This window comes from Microcaecilia unicolor, chromosome 1, assembly GCF_901765095.1.
Source record: "Microcaecilia unicolor chromosome 1, aMicUni1.1, whole genome shotgun sequence".
Lineage (NCBI taxonomy): Eukaryota > Metazoa > Chordata > Amphibia > Gymnophiona > Siphonopidae > Microcaecilia > Microcaecilia unicolor.
This window is the reverse complement of record NC_044031.1, coordinates 507430718-507450422: the sequence shown is the minus strand read 5'-3', so window position 1 is coordinate 507450422 and position 19705 is coordinate 507430718. Positions and strand designations below refer to the sequence as shown.

Genomic DNA, 19705 nt, shown 5'->3' with positions numbered 1-19705 from the left:
TCTCTTTGATCCTGCATGGTTGTTGTCTTTATCAAAGGGAAAGGGGATGGGGTTTGATGTACTGCTTTTCTGTGGGTACAATCAAAGCAGTCTGCGTATTATATGCAGACCTATTTTGTACCTGAGGCAGTGGAGGGTTAAGTGACTTGCTCAGAGTCACAGGGAGCTGCAGTGGGAATTGAACCCAGTTCCCCTGGTTCTCAGGCCATCCCTTAATTCTTTGCCTTCACAGTGACAGTATGGAATTCTGGATCTAAGCATTCATCCTCCATTGTTAGTTACAGTAACTGGTAAGACTTCCCCAGCTGCTTCACCTCCTCTGACCACTTCAATGTTCCTTGCAAAAAATATTCAGTTATTTTAAGTGTTGTAAAGGATTCCTTGAGTTAAATACCAGCAGCCAGACATGGGTGCAGCTTGCTCAGTCTACAGGGATAATGCCTGTGCAGGGAAAGAAACACACCTTTCAGGACCCCATAGTGTTGATTCCCACTGCAGCTCCTTGTGACTCTGGGCAAGTCACTTAACCCTCCATTGCTCCTGGTACAAAATAAGTACCTGAATATATGTAGACCGCTTTGAATGTAGTTGCAAAACCCTCAGAAAGGCGGCATATCAAGTCCCATTTCCCTTTTTTTTTTTAAATCCTTTTTAGATTTTGAACCAGAAGAGGTGTATTTGTTGCTACTGCTTCCTTCCTGTTTGAGATACAGATTTTAATTCTGGTCAGTTGACACCCATAGGCCTACAATGAAGAGGATGCAAGCCTGGTGAGAGACAGCTGCAGTTGTGTGTGCTGGTTGGTGGGGTCACTGATAAGCCTATGTCAAGAATGAAGGGAACCGGCAAGGTTGTGCTTGAGAGAAATGGAATAAGGGGATCTTGCTGGAGAGTTAGGGAGCAGAGAGCAAGATACTGGATCAAGGATGAGAAGGGTTGTAGAGAAAGAAAACTGGCGGTTTAATTGGGGGAAGATGGGTTGAGAAGAGCAAGAGAAGTTGGGCTGAAGCAGAGAAAATTGGGAAAGGAAAGAAAGAGAAAGCTCAGGTAGGGGAAGTTAAATGGGGTAAGGGCTGACAATGGGGAGAGCAGGAGGTATACAATTCTTTGCAGGGCATCAGAGCAGTTTACAATCAAATAATACATACATCTAAATACAGAAATAAGTATTGGATTTATGAAGGGCTTACTTAATATCAAGCTACCCATTCAAAAGCCTTTTGTGCCATGGAACTTAAACATTCTTTCATCTCTTATGAAACCAGTATTCAAGCCCATAGTTGTCCTCTGTGAACAATCTTAGCTGGAAAGTTTTCTTTCTAGTAGCAATTACTTTGGCTAGAAGATGATGCTTGCAATTTTTGTTAATTTTATATCAGATCAAAATGAGAAGAAAAGAAGAAAAAGACACTTGAGCAGAGGGGGGAGGGAGAGATTGAGCTTATGAGGGATTCAAGCCAAAGGGGAGGGAAAGAGCTAGGGAGAAGTAAGGTTGCAAGGGGAGAGGGGGTGGTGGACTGGGGCTTATGATGAGGAAATTCTGCATAAAATATTAAAAATTGTGCACCTTTGAGTAATATTTTTCTAATTTAATTATAACTATCTGAGCAAAGGCTACAGAATTTTGAAATATTGTACACAGAGTCCTCCCCCCCCCCCCCCCCAAAAGGAGTAAGCTATGGAACCCACTTAAGGATTGAGAAGACTGCTGCATGCAAGAAGGGACTGTGAATGCTCAGAACTTTAAGCCAGTTCTGAACTCTGGGGAGAGCTGTTTTCCTGGTGCCGTGTAATGTTATCTCCCATTTGTGTGCTTGATTGATCCTGTCTGTGAAATATGCTTGTTATGAGTACAGTGATGTGAAAAAGTATTTCTCCGAGGACCAGCGCCTTATTCTCACATTTGGGTGATGTCATCTGATGGAGTCCAGTGAGGATGTAGAAGTTTTATAGCAGCGTTCCACTGTGCATGTGCTGGTGCATTCCCACCCGATGCACGAACTCCTCCAGTGTTATTTTTTCTGTGGAGCTGAGAGGATGCGTTCGTGATTCTGTCTTCATGTTCTGCTGTTTTTGCAAGTGCCTTCCCTTGCAGGTTTATTTTTCTTGTTTTTGTTCTTTTTCGTTTTATCCAATCCTTTGTATTTTTTTCAGGGTTTGTTTGGCCCTTTTAAGTTTTCTTTATTTTCGGATGAGTCTGTTTGGTTAAGGCCACAGCCCTGAACTCAGTTTGAATGTGCCCCTTTTTGAGAGTTCAAGAATGAGGAGTTTAATTTGGCTGAGATCCTTTTTCGATGTCACAGAAGACCCTTAGTGGCTTCAAGAGATGTGCCCAATGTAGACAGGTGATTTCTGCCAAGGACCCCCACTCTTTATGCTTCAAGTGGATTCCAAGGCTCTGTTCTTTCCTGGTTCTCCTCCTACCTCTTGCTTCGCACCTTTAGTGTACACTCTGGTGGATCCTCTTCCACTTCTATCCCACTACCAATCGGTGTACCTCAGGGTTCTGTTCTCGGTCCTCTCCTGTTCTCCATCTACACTTCTTCCCTTGGCTCTTTGATATCATCCCATAGCTTTCAATACCATATCTACACTGACGACTCCCAGATCTACCTCTCTACCCTCGAAATCTCAACCAGCAACCAGACCAATGTATCAGCCTGCCTATCTGATATTGCTGCCTGGATGTCTCAACGTCATCTGAAACTTAACATGGCCAAAACCAAGCTTCTCATCTTTCCCCCTAAACCCACCTCTCCTCTCCCCCCTTTCTCTGTTTCTGTGGATGGCACTCTCATTCTCCCTGTCTCATCAGCTCGTAACCTTGGGGTCATCTTCGACTCCTCTCGCTCCTCCTCTGCTCACATTCAGCAGATTGCCAAAACCTGTCGTTTCTTTCTCTATAATATCAGCAAAATCCATCCCTTCCTGTCTGAGCACTGTACCAGAACCCTTATCCATACTCTTTATCAGCTCTCGCCTAGATTATTGCAACCTGCTTCTCAGCGGCCTCCCACTTAGCCATCTCTCTCCTCTTCAATCAGTCCAAAACTCTGCTGTGCAACTCATTTTCCACCAGAGTCGCTATGCTCACATTAGCCCTCGCCTCAAGTCACTTCACTGGCTCCCTATCCGTTTCCGCATTCAATTCAAACTTCTCTTACTGACCTATAAGTGCATTCACTCTACCGCTCCCCAGTACCTCTCCACTCTTGTCTCTCCCTATGCCCCCCCCTCGGGTACTCCTTTCTGTGGATAAATCTCTCTTGTCTGTCCCCTTCTCCTTTACTGCTAATTCCAGACTCTGTTCCTTTTCTCTCGCTGCACCTCACACCTGGAATAGACTTCTCGAGCATGTACGTCTAGCCCCGTCTTTGGCTGTTTTCAAATCCAGGCTAAAGGCCCACCTCTTTGATGCTGCTTTTGACTCCTAACCACTACTCACTTGCCCTGTACCCTTTTATCCCCACCTCTTTAATTTCCTTACCTCTTAGTTGTTCTGTTTGCCTGTCCTATTTAGATTGTGAACTCTTTGAGCAGGGACTGTCTTTTCATGTATGGTGTACAGCGCTGCGTATGCCTTGTAGCGCTATAGAAGTGATAAGTAGTAGTAGTAGTAAGTGCATTGGGCCAGATTATGACCCATATGATTGTGATCTCTGTTTAAAAATACAGGTTAGAACTCAGCGGGTGTGACTGGCTCAAAGACAGCAACTTTTTGGCTGCTCAAAGGCTGGAATGTTGATTTTGGTACCGGTGGCATCTACATCAGTGGCTGCTCGGACTTCGGCATCTGCTGGGAGTGTAACGGCATCGAGGGGGTCTCCACCTGTCTCTACACTAGGTGCTGATAGCAGGCCCCGGCACCAATCAGCATAGGACCCGACATTTAGGACATGCATGGATTCACAGTCATCCTCATCTGCACCGGGGGGTCAAAGCTCTATGTATCCGTGGGAAGCCCAAGAAGCATAAGCACTGGCCTTCCTCGACGAATGGTGCTGGGAGCACCAGGATATTGGATCTTCCGATGCCCAAGAAGCGCCGGCACTGGGAGGACTATTCCTCTTCCTTAGAAGAGGTGTCGATGTGCAAGTCGTCAAGCGGCCAGGTCCCTGCCACCGGTTCAGCACCAGTGCCTTCTCAGGCTGCCTCTTCCCTGGCTTTCATGCCTTTTGCTGATGCTCACCTTTGAGTGGTTCCAGAGCATTCTCCAAGAGGAGCTGGCACAGTTACTGCAGGGGCCTCCTGCTCATGCACCGAGGGCACTTTCATCACCAGTGGAACAGCCCCAGGCCCTCTCTGTCAGTGCTGGTGCCCAGATCTTGGATGCTGGCACCTCTCAGGGTGTTGACGCCTGGGCATGCAGTACCGCTGTCATCAGAGGAGGAAGTTTCACCGGAGTCTGAGAGTAAGGATGTACCTCAGGGCTCTTTGGGGCTTGGACTTCGCTCCACCATGCCAAGATCAGTGCACACTCATTCAGTTGTACCTGAGTATGCAGAAGAGTCTTATTGGGACCGCTCTTGGAAGTCAGATGAGGATCCACGTTTGTTCTCGGAGAAGTCATGTGGTATACCATATGGTCTCACCCCTCCTGAAGAGAGATGGACATTTCCACCAGAGGCGCTCTTTCACTAGTTTTGTGAGGGAAATGACTGCGGCCATCCCATTTAAGTTCGAGATGGAGGAGGAGCCCAGGTCAGAAATGTTGTCTGTCCTGGACTATGTCTCCTAAGGAAGGAAGGGTAACTGTGCCGTTGCACCCTATACTTAAGGACGCTCTGTTGAAGAACTGGGTCTCCCCTCACATTATAGGTCCAAGAAGGTGGATACGCAATACAGTATCTAGAAGGCTCCCAGAATGAAAGGACACACCTGCCTCATCACTCTGTGGTGGTCGAATCTGCTCTCAAGTGGGTCAAGAGTTCTCAGTCTCATGCCTTGGCGACCCTGGTACAAGAGGCCAGAACCTTAGATTCGTTTGGGTGGCTTTTCAGGCCTCGATTCTTTTTGCCCATATCCATTCCTACCAGCCCTACATGAGCCTCTACTTGGAGTCTTTAGTAAACAGTACACTGAGTCTGGTGAACTCTCTCACTTCAAAGCAGGCCGCAGAGCTTCGCCAGCTGGCCAACAAGCAGATAGTGCAGGCATTATCTGGCCAGGGGCGCCTATGATATTTTTGATGTTGCGCCCAGACTCTCTGGCATTGGTATGGATATGTGTAGACTCTCCTGACTGCATGTTTCTGACCTCGAAGCCAGTGATTCAAGAGAAATTGGTGCACATGCCATGCTGAGGGGACAATTTGTTTGGAGAGAAAGTGGGAGAAGTTGCTGACCTGATTTAAGAATCATGCAGACACCATTCACACTCTCTTGGTATCCTCCATCTGCATCTTCTTCAACAAGAAGATACTCCAACGGGCCTAAGCAATTCTTACTCTCAAAGGTGTAGGTTCCCACCTCCCGCTCACTCTGCTCAGGCGACTTATGCCCAGTGTCTCAGGTCTGGCCAGCCCTGGTCTCGGAAATTCCAGCCAGCTCCCCAGTCAAAGCAGGTCATGGACTTTTGGCAGATTCCAGCAGAGTATAGCCACTCAATGAGTATCCATCCTGGATGTCTTACTGGTCGAAGGGAGGCTCACTTTTTACCAACACAGATGGCCCCGTTCAACCTTTTGACTGGTGGGTTCTTCAAATAGTCTGCCTCTGGTATTCACTGAATTTGCATCAGAGACCACCAAATTGCCCATCAATAGCTTCTTTCATCAGTTTTCAGCACAAGCAAGTATTTGTAGAGGAGATTGCTGCCCTTCTAAAGGCCTGAGTGCTCAAACTAGTTCCACCAGGAGAAGAAGGGAAGGGATTCTTTTCCAGGTACTTCCTTGTGATCAAAAAATGGGGGATTCTGGCCCATCCTAGACCTAAGGGCCCTGAATAAATTTCTGGTCAAGGAAAAGTTTTGGATAATTTTCCCTGGGCATCCTTCCTCCTCTAATTCAGGAAAATAATTGGCCATGTTCTCTGGATTTAAAGGATGCCTATATATACACTTCAATTCTTCCATGTCACAGGAAGTATCTCAGATTTCGCATGGGGACACGCCACTTCCAGTATCGCATTCTGCCATTTGGCCTGGCGTCTGCCCCCAGAGTTTTTACCAAGTCTCTGGTGGTATTCGCAGCATATCTGCACAGACTGGGGATATATGTGTTTCCCTACCTAGGTGATTGGCTAGTCAAGAGCACATCTCAGGAGAGAGCCATGGAGTCCATGCGCCTAACTATTCAGGTGCTGGAAGTACTGGGGTTGGTCTTCAACTACCCCAAGTCCCACCTACATCCAGTTCGCCAATTGGAATACATAGGAGCCCTGCTCGATACAGTGCAGGCTCGGGGCTTCCTTCCCCAGGTGAGTATCTATCGCTTGCCTCACAGGTCCACAGCATCCAGCAGGTTTCAGCTTGGCAAATGTTGAGATTGATTGCATGTCATTCCCATGGCATGTCTCCACTTGAGAATGGCCCAGTGGACTTCAGCTTCCCAAATGTCTCAAGCAGTGGGAAGGAACCTAACGGATGTTATCTGCATTCTCCTGGAGTTGGCTCATGCCTTTTCTTTCTCTGATGGACAATCAGGTCCAATTTGATTCTGGGACTTCCGTTCCAAATTCCACTGCCTCAGAAGGCTTGATAATGGATTCATCCAACCTGGGTTGGGGAGCTCATGTAGATGGGCTTCACACTCAGGGCCAGTGGTCCACACAGGAGGTTCAGTTCCTCATCAATCTTCTCAAGTTCCGGGCCATTTGGAACACTTTAAAGGTTTTCAGAGAGAGACTTCAGAACCAAATTGTTCTCATTCGAACAGGCAACCAGGTTGCGTTGTTCTTTGTCAACAAGCAGGGGGTATAAGTTGCTGTTCCTTGTGTCAGGAAGCAATCAGCATGTGGCAGTGGGCTCTGCTTTATGGTGTGGGCATCTGTGCCACTTACCTTCCTGGCAAGAACTGCCTGGTGGACAGATTGAGCAGGATATTGCAACCGCACGAGTGGTCCCTCAACATAGGTGTAGCTCGGAAGATCTTCTGAGAGTGGGACATCCCCTCAGTGGATCTTTTTGCCACTCATCTGAACAAAGTCCCTCAGTTCTGCTTCAGGCTCAGGTCACACAGCAGGCGGAGCATTGGGTACCTTTCTCCTGAATTGGGGACAAGGACTTCTGTATGTGTATTCTCCCATACCTCTCATAGAGAAGACTTTTACTGAAATTCAGGCAAAGACCAGGGGACCATAATTTTGATCACTCCTTACTGGCCGCAGTAGATCTAGTTCCTTCTTCTGGAGTTGGCCTTCAAAGATCCTTGTAGATTGGACTATTTTCCGATCCTCATCACACAGAATGAAGGTTTCCTTCTGCATCCCAACCTCCAATTTCTGGTCCTCACACCTTGGATGTTGAGAGCATAGATTGGGATTGCCTGAGGGTGTCTCCCTTATCTTGCTGGCTTCCAGAAAAGATTCCACTAAGAGGAAGAGGTTTGCTGTCTGTTGTGAGGGCAAGGCCTTAGATTCCTTTTCTTGTCCTACACAAAAACTGCTTGAGTACCTCCAACACCTCTCTGAGTCTGATTTGAAAACCAACTCTGTAAGGATTCATCTCGGTTTTAATTGGCACCTGTCACCATGTTAGAGGCAAGTCCATCTCTGTACAGCTTTTAGTTGTTTGCTTCATGAAAAGTTTATTGCTAACAAACACCCCCTACTAAACCTCCCACTGTGTTATGGGATCTCAATGTAGTCCTCACCCAGCTGATTAGAGTTCTTTTTGAGCCTCTGAATTCCTGTCATCTGAAGTTTTTGACCTGGAAAGTTGTGTTTCTGGTGGCGACCACTTCAGCTCGCAGAGTCAGAGCTCCAGGCCCTGGTAGCTCATCCACCATATACAAAATTTCATCCCAACAGAGTAGTTCTCCACACGTATTCCTTCCTAAGGTAGCGTTGACGTTCCACCTTAACCAGTCAGTTGTTCTACTAACATTTTTCTCAAAACCTCATGCCCATCCTGGCAAAAGTATATTGCATACTTTAGAGAGCAGGCGAGCCTTAGCCTTCTACCTGGAGCGGACTGTCCACCCAGCTTTTTGTTTCTTTTGACCCCAACAGGATGAGGGTGGCCTTTGGCAAATGCACACGTTCAGATTGGATAGCAGATCGCATCTTCTTTGCTTATGACCAGGCTGTGCTGACTCTTGAGGGACATATCAGGTCTCCCAGTGTCAGAACCATGGCTGTGTCTGTAGGCCACTTGCGATCAGCCTCCATAGAGCAGATTTGCAAGGCTTCAACATGGTCTTCAGTGCACACATTCACATCTCATTACTGTCTTGATCAAGATACCAAATGCGGCGTCGGTTCAGACAGGCAGTTCTGCATAATTTGTTTGCTGTCTAGAATCCAGCTCCACCCTTCTAGTCCCTGTTTTATTCTGTTTCATGCTGCACCTACACGCTAGTCTGTATATAGTTTCAGGTTGAATGAAGTTTTGGTCTCGACATTTCAAGACTCAATTATCCCAGTTTCTTGTTTTCGGTGACTTGTACCAGGGATTCCCAGATGTGAACTAAGAAGGCCTGCTTGTCCTCTGAGAAGGCAAAGATACTTAACCTGTAGCAGGTGTTCTCCGAGGACAGCAGGCCAATTATTCTCACATACCCTCCCATCTCCACTAGGAGTTGAATTTAGTTGTATGCTATCTGCTTTTTTACTTGATTGAAGGGCCCACGCTCGCACATTAGGTGGGAAAGCACCAGCTCATGTACGATGGGATGCTGCTAGAAACTTCTGCATTACTCGCTAGTTAGTGTCCACATCAGGCTACATCAGATGACATCATCTAAATGTGAGAAGAATTGTCCTGTTCTCAGAGAGTGCTGGCTACAAGTAAGTATCTTTGCTTTCCCCTCTCTTGAAATTTGTTACACTGAATGATTTCTGATTAAACAAATATTATGTTAGACAAAGGGACCTTGAATAAATACATAGCACAACTAAATTTATTTAAGGAACAAAGTTATCCAGCACCGATATTATCCATGTGAAAAAGTAACTGGCCCTTTACTCAATCAACCAATTGATCAGATTTCATTGATAATTAGATTCCGCTGATTGAACAAATCCAGGCTTGATTGCACCCAGCCCTTTTGAATCTGAACCTCACTATATATTGAACCTTACCATGAGGGTGAAGTAGTTTGTATAAGAGCGCTATGCCATAATCAAAGAACATAAGAACATCCATACTGGATCAGACCAATGGTCCATCTAGCCCAGTATCCTGTTTGCAACAGTGACCAAGCCAAGTCATAAGTACCTGACAGAAACCCAAATAGTGGCAACATTTGATGTTACTAATTCCATAAGAGATGAGAGAGAAAAGTTTTAATATCAGTCTGGAAAGGGTTACAAAGCCGTTTTTAAAGCTCTGGGACACCTCCAAATCACAGTGAGAGCTGTTATCTTCCCAGGAGTGCTCGGCCTGCCAATATGACTCCAGGGGCGCAGTAACATCTCATCTGGGAAGTTGCAAAACATCCCAGCAAACGTCCAAAGAACTGCAGGCTTCTCTGTCAGTGTTTATTATTCCACAATAAGAGAGAGACTGGACAAAAATGGACTTATGAGAGGGGCAGCAAGGCAGAAATTGCTGTTATCCAGAGTGATGTCAGTGCTCGTCTCACTTTTGCAAAAACACCTGGATGATCCCCAAGCCTTTTGGGATGATGTTCTATGGTCAGACACGTCAAAAGTGGAATTGTTTGGGCAATACAGGTCTCATTATGTTTGGCGTAAAGCAAATACAGCATACCACAGTAAGAACATCATACTAACAGTCAAACATGGTGGTAGAAGTGTGATAATATGTGGTTGCTTTGCTGCCTCAGGACCTGGAAAACTTGCCGTTATTAAAGGGACCATGAATTCTGCACTGTACCAGAAAATTCTTAAGGAGAATGTCCTTTCATCTGTCTTTGAGCTAAAGCCGAAGCTTAATTGGGTTAATGCAGCAAGTTAGTGATCCAGCAAGTCTACATCTGAGTGGCTGAGGAGAAACAAAATCTAAAGTTTTTGGACTGGCCTATTCAAAGTTCTGACTTGAACCCATAGAGATGCTTTAGCAAGACTTGAAACAAGCAGTTCATGCATGAAAATCTATGAATGTATGAAATAATGCGGTTTTGTAAAATAGAGGTGAGCTAAGATTCTTCAACAGCGATGTGAAAGACTGACACTGAATTATAGAAAACATTGGGGGCAGTTGCTCTTTTTTACATGGGTGATATAGGTGTGGGATAACTTTGTTCTTTAAATAAATTGAAGTAATTTTAAAAACTATTTTGTTTACTCGGGTTTCCTTTGTCTAATATTACATTTTGATTAAAGATCAAAAATCATTCATTGTAATGTATATGCAATAATGGAGGAAAATCAGGAAATCACACACACACAAAAAACCTTTTTACTTCTGTTTCAGGCTTTGGCTTCAGCAATAGCATCGACCAAAGTTATGAAAGCACAACAGGTTGTGAAAAATGATAATGGAGAGGAGGTAAGCTTTTGGGACAGTTTCAAAGCTTTTTTTTTTTTTTTAACTTTGTGTATTTTTAGCATTTAACATTACTCATCAAAATGAATCTGAGGATTACAAGACAACACCACATAAGAATTCTTTTCGATAGACTATCTGTAGTTATTCAGACCCATAAGGCCACCTTTTGTTGTAGTGTAGTACATCATTCTCTTCCCATCCTATTTCCCCACGTCCTGTATGTTAGCACATTTACCCACAGGTACTCTTACTAGCATGCCCAAATAGTTCCTCAGCCATTAAATATAGCAATATAAGGTGTTAGTCTTTTCCAACATAGGCATTAAGAAAACTAAACTGGACAGAACATAATGTGTGCTAGGAGAAAACAATGCCCCTAGGGTGGAAATCCATCCATTAGTTGATCCAGTATTGTCAGTGCGACATAAAGTAACAAGCATTGCAGGAATACATCCAGACACTGCCCCTCTCCATTAAAATAATCTTGTGGAATGAGCATTCTAGCCCAGGAGGGATGGGACCCATGTTGGTTTCAGCGAATGCTACAGAATAGATTGCTTTTACAGTGCAAAATTTCATGACAAGAGATGAAAAAACTTGAAACAGGTTGCTGCATTGTGGTAATTTTTCTTTTTTTTTTGCAACTGGAATATTGCTTGAGTGTATATAAGAAGCAGTTCTTGAGAACTATCATCAATATAAACTTTTCTTTATCAAGGATACTTAGGATGAGGGTTACTCTCAAAACTATAATTAATAATTGAAAGATGAGGAAGGGACTGTGATAAGATTGACAGTAGAGAGAGAGATTGGAAAACACCACTAAAATTTCAGTTTGTACTAATCATCTAGGTACCCAATGTAAAATTCCATTTCAATTGTATATGACCCCATCAGTTTCAAAATGTTGAGAATCTTTCTGGCTTCCATTTAATTACTTTTTTTTTTATATCATTATTGTTGTATACTGACATTACAACTTTAGGGTTGTGTACTTACCCCTTAAGTCATCTATAAAGAGCACTTTTCCAAAACTCAGTCCATTTTTTGTCAGTTTTGAGCTATGTGATCAGTTTCGTTCATCAAAGGCAATATTAACTTACTGTAGCTTATTCCTGTGCAAAAACTCAGTCCATGGTACTTTAATGACTATGTGTTGAATACGCTATGCAAAACTCTGAGTCCAAAAGCCACTACCTGTTGGCCAAAACTGACAGTAAATGGATCAAGTGAGTTTTGGAAGAGTTCATCATATGTAACAAAGCTTAAGACTTGTTTCACATTAAATATTAACTATGCACAGTATTCTACATGCTATATTATTTAGCTTCCCTCAACCTTTTTATTACTCCCTTTTCATGCCTCACATGTACTTTCACTCATGTTTCCCATCCCTTATCACACCATTCATTCACTCAGTTGCCCTTATCTTCCCAACAGTCATCCTCTGGTTTCTATATTCATTGACCTCTTTATGCAGAGAAGAATTAACATCTATGTGGAAGAGCACTGAGTCGCTATTTCTTCTAAATTTTGGGATTCTTTTGCATATAGTGGTCCCATTTCTACTTATAGCACAACCATTCTAGTTTGTTTTTGATTTTATGGACTTGTTCAAAAGCTGCTGTTTTCGTGCATTCTCTGGAGCCAGCTTTGAATGTGTGGTTCCTGTTTTGCTGCCCGGTACCACAGGATTATCTTAACAAGCATCAATGATCTATGTATAAACCTGCACTTTGCTTTGGACGCCTTCTGTTCTAACAGAAAACTACTCCCAGTAGTATGCTGTAATCCCATTTTATTGTAGCAAGGTTTTAATCCACAATGTAAGCTTGGGGCATTCCACAAGAGTGTACTAATATTGCTACTTGCAATTTGCCCCTAGTACAGGCATCATCTCCCCTTAGTCTGTTTTCCCCCCTTTTGCCCTTGACATATAAGCCCCCTTCATGATTTTAAACTCCCTGGTTCAAATCCCGCTGTAGCTTCTCGTGACCTTGGACAAGCTACTTAATCTAGTCTTTACAATTGGGCTGTATTTCCTTTCTGTCAGCAAAAAGAGGTAGAGAAACTGACTTTTTCCCCAGTGACTTCACCAGTATAAGGGCTGGTGCTCTGTGAGGAGAGGCAGTATAAGGATTTCAGCAGGTGCTAGGTTGTGTGGGCTGATGCAGACTAAAGCAGCACCGCTGAGTAGAGTCCAGCGGCCTTGCTGCCCAGATTACGGTCCACAGCCTGATGTGGTAGTGTGTGAAGATTGTCTCCGCAGCCATAACTAATCATCCATAGTGATAACTTAGGCTGTCAGCTTAATCCCCATGGGTCCTTACCATAGTAAATGTGGGTCCCCATTCTCCCTTTCTATCCCCTTCAGGGGTTCCCTGCACCTCCAAGAAGCCCAAAATAATTTATCTGAGCTGCGTGGTCTAGCATTATTCTCCTGTGGTTAGGGAATAAAGCTAGGAAAATAAAAGAAACTCACACCTGAGAGCAATGCTGGTGTCGCGTGCTGCTGTGGTGTTGACTACCACTCAAGCCGGTACCCCTCGACATCAGTGGAGGAAGCTTTGCTGGAGTCCAGGCGGGAGCCGACTACTTAACACCCCTTTCGAGGCATGACCTCTATGTTGAGGTAGGCTCAGTCTCGGCCTTCCCACGAGGAGTTGCTGTCTGACACTGATGAGGAATGCTCATGGGAGTTCGAGGAGGCTTTGGGTGTGGAGCACTATGGGTGGTAGTAAGAAGCCTGGCTTGATCCCATGGCGTCTGCGTTGGAGTGTTAAGTGGGGCTGTTCCCACGTTTGTAGTGCAGAACAATGGCGAACGGAGCTTCTAGATCCCAAAATCAGCCGAAAAACTCAGCAAGGGCAAGGAAGCTTTGAGTGTGGAGCATTCTGGGTGGTGATAAGAAGCCTGGCTTGATCCCACTGCGTCTGCGTCAGAGCGGTAGTGGATGCACCTTTATACTAAGTTCATCACAACAAAATAGTTCTCTGCACACACCCTAAGTTCCTGCCAAAGGTTGTGTCTGAGTGCCATCTGAACCAGTCGATGTCTTGCCAACATTCATTCCCAGACTTCATGCCCATCCTAGTGAGAACATCTTGCACACCTTGGACTGCAAGCGTGCATTGGCCTACTACATGGAGCGGACTAGGCTCCACAGACAGTCTGCCCAAATTTTGGTTTTTTTAAAATCCCAACAGAATGGGGGTCGCCATCGGGGAAATGCAGCATCTCTAATTGGCTGGCAGATTGCATTTCTTTCACTTATGCCCAGGCTGGGCTGACGTCACAGCTTACAATGTCAGAGCCATGGGTGCGTTGGTAGCCCACTTGCAGTCAGCCTCCATTGAAGAAATTTTCAAAGCTGCAACATGGAGGGGCATAATCGAATGGGGCGCCCAAGTTTTCCTGAGGGCGTTCTCGCAGGATGTCCCCACAAAGGGGCGGGGAAACCCGTATTATTGAAACAAGATGGGCGGCCATCTTTCGTTTCGATAATACAGTCGAGGATGCCCAAATCTCAACATTTAGGTCGACCTTAGAGATGGTCATCCTTAAATCGTCCTTGGAGATGGTCGTCCCCGGTTTTCGGCGCTAATGGAAACCGAGGACGCCCATCTCAAAAACGACCAAATCCAACTCATTTGGTCGTGGGAGGAGCCAGCATTCGTAGTTCACTGGTACCCCTGACATGCCAGGACACCAGCCGGGCACCCTAGGGGGCACTGCAGTGGACTAACTGATGCACTAACTGAACGGAAAAAGCCCTTCCCTTTCCGATCCCGTAGCGATTCGGAAAGGAACGGGCATGCATGAAAGAAATCGCATGCAAATGAGCTGCTCACTGTTAGCTCATTTGCACACGATTTCCTTCCTAAGGAGGGGAAGCCAGTGCAGAGCAGCCAAGCATTATGCGTGGCTGCTCTGCGCATGCCAAAGACGGCTTCATACATGCAGACAAGCGTGTATAATAGCCGTCTACAACCTTAAATAAATTGCCATCTACAACCTTAGAAAAATACAAGTCCAGGTGAAAACATCCAAGAGCTCGTCAGGGACATCTTTTTTTTTTTTTTTTTATAGGATGGGTGAAGGACGTCCTTCGCTATTCCTCCGTCCCTGCGACGGCAGTTAAGGACGTCAAAAATGTGGATGTTTCTGTGAGAAGGACGTCCATGCCTTTGCTCCGACACCCCCTTTATTTATTTAGATTTTGGATCACAAGTAGCAGCAGTGGGATTTGAACCGGCCACCACTGGATTGCAAGACCAGTGCTCTAACCACTAGGCCACTCCTCCACTCCATTCCACTCCCTTGAAATTTGGCCGTCCCTATGGGGGGGGGGGGGCAGTTCAGGATGTCCAAAATGTTTGAAAGAAGGACGTCCACTCCTTTGCTATGCCTCCGCTGACACACACATACCTATTTCTCCCCCCCCCCCCCCCCCCCCCCCCAAGGGACCTGCATACTGCTGTGATGGACCTGAGTATGACATTTCAGGCTGGCAAAAAAAGTTTTTAAAGTTGTTTTTTTTCGGGGTGGGAGGTGGTTAGTGACCACTGAGGGAGTCAGGGGAGGTCATCCCCGATTCCCTTCGGTGGTCAGCTGGTCAGTTTGGGCACCTTTTTGAGGCTTGGTCGTAAGAAAAAATAGACCAAGTAAAGTCTCCCAAGTGCTTGTCAGAGACGCCCTTCTTTTTTCCATTATCGCTCGAGGACACCCATCTGTTAGGCACGCCCCAGTCCCGCCTTCGCTACACCTCCGAGAACTTTGGTCGTCCCCGTGACGGGAAGCAGTTGGGGACACCCAAAATCGGCTTTCGATTATGCCAATTTGGACGACCCTGAGAGAAGGACGCCCATCTCCCGATTTGTGTCGAAAGATGGGCGCCCTTCTCTTTTGAAAATAAGCCTGATGGTGTTCAGTCCACACGTTCACATCTCATTACTGCCTGGAGCAGGATATCCAACGTGACAGTTGGTTCAGGCAGACAGTGTTGCAGAATTTGTTTGGGGTCTAGAATCCCCCCCCCCCCCCCCCCCCCCCAGGCCTGTTTTTGTTCTAGGCTGTAGTCTTACTCAGTTTGTATATAGTTTCAGGTTAATCTCTGTTCTTTTTTTATATTTATCTTGCAGTGACGAGTACAGAAACAAACTGCCTCAACAGCAATCATGACAGAACATGAGTAACAAAACTGAACTTAGGTATAGGGACCAACGGGCCCATAGTAATCAGAAACATAATCAGTTCTTCTAAAAGATACAATAGATATAATTGATAGCAGGTCTTTAACCTCCCCCCCCCCCCCCCCCCGCCCCCGTCATTCAACTTTTTAGTAACATATATTGATAACCAAAACATAACTATCATCCCCCTCACCAATACGCTCAGCTCATCCTTACCCTGATACAGATTTACCAACACTAGACCATACCTCATCCACACTCCATTCATACCATCACCTCCTCCCTTCCCCTAAATACCTGTGTAACAGTGGCGTAGCCATGGGTGGGCCAGGGACCACTGAAAATTGTGGCACACTTTCTATGACTGGCAGAGATCCTCAAACCCCACCAGCTGAAGATATCCTTCTCAGGCAGCTGGTGCTCTTCCAAACGGCAGCTGGCAGCACTTACCTTGACACTGACATCAGCCCATCTGCACATGCTTAGTTTTCATGTATTCACAGCCTGCTGTGGCATCAGCTTGAGGAAAGTGCTACTGGCTGCTGTTTGGAAGAGTACTGACTGCCAGAGCAGGAGGAAATCTTCAGCTACTCAGGTATTTAATATTTTCGGCTTGCAGGAGGAGGGAGGGACAAAGAGCAGAGAGCCAAGCAGAGCAGAGGGGGGGCTAGGGACAGGGGGGGGGGGCATTAATTCCATGCCCATCCACCTTGGACTCAGGCCCACCCAAAACTGGCTGTCTGGCTACGCCCCTGCTGTGCGATGTTCAACCAGGCGCATTGTATACTGCATAACTATCCAGAAACCTGCGCCACAGAGCTACATGGCAGTGCTTATCAATATGTGATGTGTTGGTACACCTGTATTTCAAAGAGGGCATGTTCTTTCATGGTAGCCGGCTATTGCTGCAGTGGCGGAGCTTCATCCAAAACCCAATATGACAATATCATTTTTTTTGTTTTTTTAAATTTGTAGAAGCACTTTATTGAAAAGCCAAGTAACAGTATAACAACCTTACAATGAGAATAAGTCATAAGCCCCCCCCCCCCCCCCCCCCCCAATATCTTTCAGAGGAAAGGAACAATAATAAACTTCTATATTTTAACACAAGTGTTTTTATATATAAACCCTCTGCCATCATCCACCTCCCACAAACAACACACACACACACACACAAATTTTTCCCCCAGCTCCGCTCCCCTCCCAGTAAAACATAAATAATCACAGTAGTAAACACACAAATTCCCCTATCCCCTAAACAGAGTAAGCCTTCAAGAATGGAGCCCACAACACCTCCCACTTATGTAAAGTTTTTCTCTTTAGTTCAGTCAAATGCTGCATTTTACAAATATACCACAGTCTGGTTATCCATTGGATCAAAGAAGGCACAGTAGGGTGCTTCCAATGCCTTGCCAAATTTAGGCGAGCCACACGAAGAGGCTAAGCAGCAAAGACTGCAAACGAGTTAGACCTGCAGGTTTTTGACCCATTTAGAAGACATCTGGGTTCCATTGCATTGGACGAGTAAGCCACACTTGTAGGCGAGATTGCACAGCCTTCCAGTATGCCTGTGCCTTAGAACAGGTCCTCCAAATGTGACCCATATTACCCAACACTGCACAGCCCCTTCAATAATTTGGAGAAGTGCCTGGAAAAATAACCCTCCATTGCCTCAGGTACAAACTTAGATTGTGAGCTCTCCTGGGACAGAGAAATATCCAGAGTACCTAAATGTAACTCACCTTGAGCTACTACTGAAAAAGGTGTGAGCAAAATTTAAATAAATAATGATGCAATCTCACTGGATTGAGGTACCAGCGATTAAAAAAAAAAAAAAACAACCTTTATCAAAAACCTTAATCCAGCAACTCCATCCTATGGCTAGAGCAACATTCCCATTGCCTGAGCCCTACCACAGTCTTTGCACTGAAGGGGGGCTACTGTAGAGAGTTAAACTGTGAAAAATATACAGACCCTTAGCCATCTTTCTGGCTTTGAAACTGGTACTTTAAAAATTTGTAAAATCTTGAAAAAAATCCAAAATGTTGTCACTTAGCGTCCTGAATCCTGATCGTATCTTACAGGGCCCCCTAAACTTTTGGTCCATAGGCATATGCTTAGTTTGCTTATGCCTTTATTCCGGCTCTGTTAATAAGTGAAAAATGTGTCTTAGTTTCTGCTAACCCGGCTGAGAAAAATTTCTTTGGCCAGAGAATGAAGCAAATGTTACATTATAGAAAACGCATCTGTATAGATAGATATAGAGAGATATATAGATAGATATAGAGATGTAGATATATATAAAATTCTACAGAGTGGGTTCTTAAACTGGACGGCTATTTAAATTCTCCCTATCCTATTGCCAAATGGCCCCAACATCATTACTTCTTGCACTAAATCCTGTGTTCCATTAAGGGTTAAGTTTAAAGTATCTCCCATTTTGTCAGTTCCTGAACCATCTATCTGCTCCAGGAAGCTTCATTTATTTTGTCTAGAAACTTTACCGCCCTAGCATTTTTTGATATGACATTTATCCAGTCAGTAATTGAAATCTCTAGTAATAAGATGACAGCACTTCAGTTTACTTAGTAATAAATCTAGTACGGGCATCATCACATTGATAAACACAAAGTTTTCTACAGGATCGACAGTGGAAAGGAGGATTCTGTGATGTGCAGTTTGATATGGTTCAGCTGTTGAGGTATATACTTTTTACAAAGTATTAAAGTGCATGGTGGGGAAAGAGGTGTAGGCTACAGAAAAGAGACCTGAAAATGAGACTAAAGTTGAAGCAGTAAAAGTAAGAAGTGAGCATGTTGATATTTTTGAAGAATCCAGTTACTCTAAAAGTTCTCATGGTATATAGTAAAATCAACCTGATTAAGGAATTCTGCTAATGGAAGTCTTCTAAAGCTTTTGTTCTCTTTATAAAACAGATATGCAGTGGTAACCATTTCTAAAAATATTTCACACCTTACTGTTTTATTGCAGCATTAACTCTTTCTGTTTCATTAGTTACTGGTTGCATTCCAAGATACACCAGTGGAGGTTGAACTGAATACAGATTTGCCCGATTATTTGCCAGAAGATGAAAGCCCTTCAAAAGAACAAGATAAAGCCATGTCCCGCGTAGGGTCACACCAGGAGAGGGGAACCGGTTGGTTCAGCACTGCTACAAACTTTCTATCAAGGTCTTTCTACTGGTGATTAGTGCTTGAGGTTAAATGACTGTAAACCAAAAGGCGGCCCGTTTTCCATTGTGTGGTAAACTGCCGGGTGCAATTTGCAATAAAGGGTCACAGAAAATATTTTTTAGATCGTACACATTTATGCTGCATTTTACATCCTGTTGCCTGTCAGGTTGCTTACATGATTAAGGCCTGAAAAATTGCTTCTTTGTTTTCATAAACGTTTTAGTGACTCACCTTGTGTGTGTGTGTTATTTCTTCAGAAGGATTCATATTTAGCCGTTGTCTTAGGAAAGTTCAATTTTTCTAGCCATCGAATATAATGAGAGACAGCTAAAGTTCCTTTATGACAGCTTAAGGATAAAAAAACCAGAACATACGTAGAGCTTTAATTTTGATGTCAAAAGGAGAACATTCTAGATAACCCATTTTCACTTATTCTCAAGACCTGTGCATAGATATACATGGATCAAGATGCCTTTGACTTTTTTTTTTTTTTCTTGCTGTAGTTCATTTTACAGGTAATTTAGCTTTCAAGCCTGTGTCAAATTAAATATATTTTATTCTTGAAAACCACAATTTGTTAAAGTTCTGATTATATAATCTAAATTTTAAATAGCATTATAAAAAATGGAATCACTACTTCTATTATGTAGCTTTCCACTGTTCCAGCATCTGTGGGATACTTGTGTCCATCAACCAGCAGGTGGAGAT

The 19705-nt window shown here is 44.5% G+C and overlaps 1 protein-coding gene across 1 annotated transcript in view; it reads left to right on the top strand.

Moving 5' to 3' along the window:
* The window catches only part of ARMC1 (armadillo repeat containing 1), a 99643-nt gene extending 80416 nt beyond the window's left edge, over window positions 1-19227 (top strand). The window contains exons 6-7 of the mRNA XM_030215076.1: window positions 10537-10611; window positions 18819-19227. Coding sequence (XP_030070936.1) covers window positions 10537-10611; window positions 18819-19010 — 267 coding nt within the window. The 3' untranslated portion in view covers window positions 19011-19227. The remainder of the gene's footprint in view (window positions 1-10536; window positions 10612-18818) is intronic.
* The last annotated feature ends 478 nt before the right edge of the window (window positions 19228-19705 follow it).